The 7,930-nt window shown below is 35.1% G+C and overlaps 1 protein-coding gene across 1 annotated transcript; it reads right to left on the reverse strand.

Moving 5' to 3' along the window:
- Positions 1-2,335: 2,335 nt before the first annotated feature.
- LOC148783337 ((R,S)-reticuline 7-O-methyltransferase-like) lies at positions 2,336-6,360 on the reverse strand. The gene is made up of 2 exons (XM_088858542.1): positions 5,507-6,360; positions 2,336-2,943 (listed from the first exon to the last, which is right to left on the reverse strand). Exons 1-2 carry the CDS (start codon positions 6,353-6,355, stop codon positions 2,632-2,634), a joined length of 1,161 nt encoding a protein of 386 aa, XP_088714668.1. The 5' UTR covers positions 6,356-6,360; the 3' UTR covers positions 2,336-2,631.
- Positions 6,361-7,930: the final 1,570 nt, after the last annotated feature.

Genomic DNA, 7,930 nt, shown 5'->3' on the forward strand with positions numbered 1-7,930 from the left:
ATAAAGCCAAACCATTAATAAAATAGATTTAAAACATAAATCTAAGCCATTAACAAATGTAGAGTAAATATATATATATTTTTAAGAGAGTTATGGAAGAAAAAACTCCAAAATAATTTCATGCACTAAGAAAAATCGAGTTAAAAAAATACGCCACCTATAAAAATGGAACTCACAACCTATTTGGAGGTTAAGACCTGCCCACATATAACTGTAGTTGCAAAAGTCCTCCATTTTTATATACAACGTAATCTTTATTTGCTAGAAAGAAGCAAAAGGAATTTTTATAGAGAATGTAATCTTTATTGGCTGGAAAAAGAAGCAAAAAGGGTTTAGGAAAATGTATCCCACGTCCTGGCGGGTGCATGACTAGTGCAGGCTTACTACCACGAAGCCAGCGGACGCACAATGAATAGACGCACATTGAATAAACGCTGCTCCTCTTTATATATATATATATATATATATATATGTAATTAATTTACGTTCAAAAAAATAAAACAAGAGCTTGACTCGGCCGAGGAAATCGGACTCGGCCGAGTAAATCGCCTCGGCCTGGGCCCGAGTACTTTGGCCGAGTCGATGTTTTGAACCTTGCTTTCATGTATTGGATTTCACATCAATGGCTAAACGTAATTGTGATCCTTTTTATAAAAAAATAAAAAATAAAAAAAAATATAAAAAATAAATCTCATTGTATATAATCCCTTTAAAAAAAACCATCAATTCTAGTTTTTAAAGCTTCAAATAGGTTGCTAGCACCTCCTCAACCTTCAAAACCCAATAATGGACGGTTGGAGTGGGACGTTCCTCCAATAGAAGTTCAACCAAACTTTGAGCCATACGCCAACCTTTCGTTTTTAACGTGAGATGATTGGCAACCTGCTAGCAAACTCTTTTATGCCCAAATATCAAGCACGGCTCACAAATCAAATCTATCTATACCAGGCCGGACTAGTGGTTACCTGTTTGACCACCAATTAGTACTTTGGTCAGGTTGATCTAAAGTAAATTTATGTTTATTCAATAAACAACAAAACTGGTATATGACTAATTTTGACCAGTGCAATATATTATATATTTTAAATTATTATTCATAATTTTTTTTATATCATAAAAATCTATTGAACTGGTTTGGTAAGGCATGTTTTGCTGGAGCCGGACAGTTCACCAATCATGTAGCCAGGATAACACCATTGCAAACATTGTGGAGCTATATAACGTGATCCATATGTCCATAATGACATCAAGTGAGGTTATTATTAAATATAGTTTGTCACTGTTTTGAGGAGAGAGAAAGAGCACGAGGGAAAATGAGAGATATTAGAAAGATTTTGTAGAGATAGTTTTTGGCACAAAGAGTGAGATCTGAGAGATATCCAGTGAGATTGAGCATAGAGAGAGAGGGAAAAAATGGGAGACTCAAGAGAGATTTTGTAGACTGAGAGGGGAAAAAATGGGTGATTCAAGAGAGATTTTATAGAGAGAGAGAGTGCGCAAAGAGAGAGAGAAATCAAGAGATTGGGCACAAAGAGAGAGAGAAGAAGCGATTGGTTTCTAAAAAAACAGAAATGGAGAGATTGAGATTTCCTAAAGCGAGAGAGTTTGGGCAAAGAGATTGAGATAGACAGATTGGGCATAGAGAGAGGGAGATCCACAGCTTACATTGAGAGTTCTGCTGTGAGAAGGAGTTTGGGATTTCATAGAGAGTGAGATCAGTTTGGGGGGAGAGAAACTTTTCGCATGAGATTTCGGTAGAGAGAGAGGAGAGTTTGGGGAGAGATTGAAATTTCAGGAGTTTATGAAATTTTGGTAGAGAGAGAAAGGTGCAGCTCTAAAACCTATAAATAGTAAAATATGGGGGAAGTATTAAGAAAGATATTGTGGTTTCAATTTTTTTGACTTTTTAATGGGAGATGGTGGGGACGATAAATACAAGAAAAAAAAATGTTGAAATTTAGTATATAATATAAAAAATTATGAGGGTAAGATTTGTAGAAAATTGATTTTGGAGAGTATCTATAATTTTCGATTGTTACTATCCCAATGTCTTTAACAAGTTGGACGTGATGTAGTGGTTCCCACCAAATATGTCATTAGCAGTATTTGCATCACCTTCATTGTCCAAACATAGTTATAACATATATGGTATTGTGGTTATCATGAGCACATGGATCGTTTTTGCATCAGTCCATCTAATATTACCCTCGCAATAAAATTTATTTCAGCTCTACAACACATGCGAAAAATGACAACACCAACTGACGACGGAAATGAGAGATTATAACTGATTTACCTGAAAAAAGTGAGAATCATACTTTTTGTAACACGAAAATACCACACAAACACCATCCATAGAATCATCACTAATAGGGAAGCACATCGTTCTTAATACAAAAATATTACACAAACACCATCCATGGAATCGTAATTAAGAGGGATGCTCTACCAGTAATACAGGCACTTTATACTTTAGGACCCCTATGATATGAGCGATATGGTGCTATGAACAATCCCTGTTTCCCACCATCATTATTCAATTCACTGAGTTGATGGTGATAACCCACATGATCATGTCATTTTCAAAACTATATGGATCGTATAATATTTTCGTTGTAGTTTATGGTAATACTACTCGTTTGGGTCGGGGTAAGCTTCGATAATTGACTGGAGGGTCGGAAGCGGTTTGATGTTGCAGTTGCTGAAACCACCCTTGCTCAACAGTGCCCTCCACTCCTCCTCTGTCCTCTCCAAGCCTCCTGAGGTTGTTGCAAACATTAACATGTCGAATGCCAACCTCGAGTCAGCAAAGGCACTGGTATCTTCCTTAAGATGCAGAACTACGTCCACAATAATCAACTTCCCGCTCTTGGAAGGGAGTGCTTTTCGACATTGCTTCAATATCTTCACACAGTCTTCGTCCTTCCAGTCATGTAGTATCCACTGCACAAAAGCAATTTAGGAAAACAATCAAGCATGTCATGAGAGGGGGATGTAGTTTCAAAAGGTATATGCTTGGGACGGTACGCTAAAACTCAAACTCCATCTCTCTCCCTAAAACTCAGACTACATTTCTCTCTCTAAAACTCCATTTCTCTCTAAAATCCAAACTCTATCTCTCTCTCACATATAAGAAGGTATGCTCGTGTTCGAGCTCAAGCTAAACCCCTTAGCTTGTAAACTCACCGAGAAGAGAAGAGAGAGAGAGAGATGGAGTTTTAGAGGGAGAGAGATGAAGTTTTAATAAGGTGTCATTTTAGTATTTGTTTGGGTAAAAAATTTATGGTAAAAAAGGTTTAGGGGGTTTGTAAGATAGAAACGATGGAGAGCTTTTGTTTATAATTAATATTTTCAATTCTTGGGTCTCATGAGATTTGAAAGTTAAAAATAAGGGATAAGGAGATATTTTTTCAAAATTTTATATTCTTGTGGGATTATACAATTCATTAATTCCCTAGAGTAATATTCAAGATAGGAGCAATTTTAGGATCCCAAATTTTAGGGACGTAACCTTTTCAACCTATAGATTAATCTTAATAAAAAGAAAAAAAAATCTAATTGAACCTAAAAAAATAACATCTCAAGATTATCTAAAGACCCTCCAATATTTGCGGTGCGAGGTCTAAGTGTAAAAAAACTTGAAATTCAAATTTTTTTTTTGGAAATATTATACATAATATAATCCTTCAGGAGTATAGTTTGCATACTAAGAAAACATCTCTCCCACTTAAATCTCTCTCTCGATCAGATCTAGATCTGATGATACAATGTCCAAAACAAGTCAAACGTCATTTCTATCTCTCCATGGAAAACTTATTTGATTACTTGACCAAATATATCTTTCAATTGGATAGATAGAAGAGAGTTTGGCACAACGGTGTTTAAACGTCAACTTATTCATAAGAAAGGAAAATTAAAAGGCTTTTATATGCTCTCGAATAGGCTTAGTTTATAGGAAAAAATTTATATAAGGTTGCAGGTTCCGATAAGTAAGGTTACTTAAATCTACACCATTCATTTTATTTAGATGGTGTAGATTTTATACTATCTTATAAGACGTGTTCTTTTGACATTGTCTAAAAAACTAATTGCTTGATGGTGTATAATATTACTGGCAATAGAATATATTTAGCCATTCAGAAGTGAAATATATCTTTAAATTAGATATTCATAAATATATTTCTTATATAATTCTTAGCTGGCTAAAGCAAAACAAATGTGCAAGGCTACATGCCATTAACCAGTATGCCAAATTTGGTAATCACTGAAAATGAAATCATATAAGTGTGCCTCACCCAAAAAGAAATTTAACAACCAGAAGTTGGAGAGGTGGGAAATTTTGTAACCTCGAAGTTGGAAGAATTCTATTTGTATTTTTGTTGGATAACTTGTCTATAATCCTAGTGGACTATGTTTTGAGATAAGAGAAATGTTTCTATGTGACCCCAACAATATATAAGTTAGAAGTGGCCCCACTTGTTGCCTGTTATATCTGAATCAAATGGTTACAATTGTTCACACCATAATGTCACGCAAACAATGTTTTATTTTTCATTTTTTTTACAAAATATTTTTGGATAAAATTTTGGCATCCCATCATAAAATTAGGGCGAACCTGAGAAAATAAAAAAAGTATTTCATGACAAAATAAGTGAACAAAACGGCCCTACAATTTTTAGCGGTATTCTTGCAATTTTTCATCACCGATTTTATTTTACGTTTACTTTTTATTTCTTATTATTATTATTATTATTTTATCATTTGAGCCCTTGTCAGATCTATGCATTTTCCAAATTTTGTTTTATAATTATTTTTAAAAGAAAAATAAAAAATAAAAAATAAAAAATAAAAAACCATGAGCCGTCTGATCAAGATTTGACGGTTAAGAGCTAGCTAGGCTCTGACATTGTAACTCAAGCCATTTCAACTATCTACTCAGATTTGATGACTGAGATCCGGAGTCACATATGTTATATATGTGCACATAGAAAATTTCCTCTTGACAAACCTAGAAGCTCTCAAACTTAGAGTACTTTAGTTTTGAGAGCCTTTCTAACTATTTCAACTTTATTTTTATACATCAGGTTAAAATAAAATTCAGGTTTTTGATACATCATAGTTCTCACCCACACACACCTTGAAAAACACATTAAAAATAAATAAATATAAAACATCCAAAATGCCCCCTGAAATGTTCTAAGGCATTTTTGGTCATTTATTTGTTGCAAATACTGTTTATATTATTTTTTTATTGATGCTCCCCAGCGAAATCAACTAACCCTCAAATTTTATCTTAGGCTGGTCTTATAATAATAAAAATAAGATAAGGGCTTGAGGCATTGCAATTGTATTGCCGAGCCTCAAGGTAAGGTTTTTGACTTCAAATCCCTAGTGACGTACCATTATTATAAAAAAAAAAAATAAAAAAAAAAAAAAAAAAAAAAAAAAGAAAAAAAAAAGAAAGAGGCACATATGGAGCGAGAGTGAGAGAGCAACAGTTGAAAACCTTCATGAAAACACCATCGGCACTTGGGATGGAAGAAAACATATCACCCCCGACATTAACCACCCCGGGGTATTTTGGTGCAGTGGCGACCACATGTGGCAGGTCAAAATTGATGCCGGAGATATGAGGATTCGCCTCCACAATCTTGCTTATCGCCGTTCCGGTGCCACCGGCCACGTCCACCAAAGAAGAAAATCCTGCAAACTCAGACTTGTACTCCAACAGCAATGCATCTAACACCACCCTCGAATTGCTCGCCATCGCATCATTAAAGAGAAGATCAAACTCAGGATTCTCAGAGTTATAATCAAAAAATCCCTTCTTGTGAGCCTTCTCAAATGGGAGGCCCCCTTGCACAACACACTGGCTCAAGTAGTGCCATGGCGCAAGGACTGTGGGGTGGCCCAACAGCAGCGCCATGGGTGTCAGCCCCGATTCCTCGGGCCTTACCAACCACTTGGACAGGGGAGTGAGGCCATAGTAGGCCTCGCCCTGCCTCACCTTGACGCTGAACACACGTTTCTTGACCAGGAATCGCATGACTCGCGAGAGGCACTGGATGTCTGGTGAAGGAGCCTGCAGTGAGGTGATGATCTCAGAGAGGGTGAGTGGTCGGGCTTTGGAATGGATCATATGGGCTATGCCGAGCTCAACTGCACACTTGAGTGTGAGAGTGTCCGCGAAAGCTAAAGTGAGCTGCCAGAGCTCAGCCTGGCCCTGAACATCATCCTCACCCGGCATCTCCATCCGTCTAGTCTGCTTGATCTTCTGAGCCCTCTTCCATTTTGAATTTATAAGGGTTTGGGTGTGGGCCATATTGCAAGTTGGAGGCCTGTTCCTTGTGCACATTGAAGTATTCATAAAACGCAGTCGTCATATTTGTTTATGGATTTCTTTTTATTGAAATATTGGGGAAATTTGGAAATGGATAAGCATAAAATCAGCCCATTTACCTTTGATACAGTATAATAACCACACTTTTAGAAAACCAAGTTTGCGGTATTTGTATGACCCAAAATTTTTCATACACACACTCTTCATCTCAATAATCAACTACTAAAAAAAAAAAGTTCAATTTGAACCCTAGATGTGGTCAAAATGAATCCCCTCCAACAACGAATGTAGACCATTTATTCGGTGAATTTTAAGATCTTAGCCTTTAAAAATTCAAAATCGTTTTTTTCTTTTTTAACACTATTCATCTACTGATAATAAAGCCATTTAAAAAAATTAAAAGAGAAAAAAATTCCTTCTAAAACCCAGATCTAAGCAGCTTATCAAAATGAATGGGTTATGTTAATTGGGCTAAAAAATATTTTATAGGTTGTGGTTTCAAATATTTCTTTTTTTTGGTTGTTCGTTAGAATGAAAAGAGTGTATATTCTAAAATTTGGTTCAAACAAATGGTCTTAACATAGCTAGAAAATTTCAAAAAACCATCTATAGAAAATTTCAAAAAACCATTTATAGAAAATTTCAAAAAACCATTTATAGAAAATTTATAGAAAATTTCCAAAAACCATTTATAGAAAATTTCAAAAAACTATTTAAAAAATTTTTTAAAAACCATTTATAGAAAATTTCAAAAAACCATTTATAGGAAATAACCAATATATATATATATATATATATATATATATATTTGATTAAGTAAAAACATAATTCTATATGTTTTCTTATGTGACCGATATTGTACGTATGAACTCGATTTTCATGCGGAATCAAGGACGACTCGTCAAGTTTAGAGCCATTGAAATTGATAATGAAATGATAATTGTAGGGAAAGTATTTGAAAATTTCTCATTTAATTTGGATAACCAATTAAAATCTGAAATTAAATAAAAAATAACCAATCTAAACCCCCTCAAATTTAATTTGGATATTAATTTAATGATGTTAGTTCTTTCCTAGGGGTAGTAATGACCATTCCCAACTCGGGACCCGTCGGGTATACCCGTCATGTGTCCGGGTATAGGTCCAAATATTTGGACATGGCAGGTCGGGTCCGGGTCCAAGACCGGGAGCCAAACACTATTTGGATCCTTGTCTAGGTCCGGTTTTGATTAAGTGACACGAAAGACTTAACACTAACCTTCTCCACTCAATGTTACAAAAAAGTAATTAGTGATCAAATCACCTTAAAATCAAAGGTCAGAGGTGATTATATTCGTACTAATAAGGACAAACAAACAAGTTGCTGATATACTTATGAAAGGACCTACTATCACAAATTCTTCATCACAGAAAATAACTCGAAACGATCAGAGGGTCAACAATTGTAGTAAGCCATTGTTGAGGGGGAGAATTGTTGGAGCAACACGTCGCTTTCTCTTTTCTCAACTCATTTTCTCTCTCTAGATAAAATGAGTCATATCTTAAAAATCCATTTTTGAGATGGATTTTTGGACCTAATTTTTAAGGATA

Source organism: Amborella trichopoda, chromosome 2, assembly GCF_054954075.1.
Source record: "Amborella trichopoda isolate Santa Cruz 75 chromosome 2, AtrichopodaSantaCruz75HAP2 v2.0, whole genome shotgun sequence".
In the NCBI taxonomy this organism is placed as follows: Eukaryota; Viridiplantae; Streptophyta; class Magnoliopsida; order Amborellales; family Amborellaceae; genus Amborella; species Amborella trichopoda.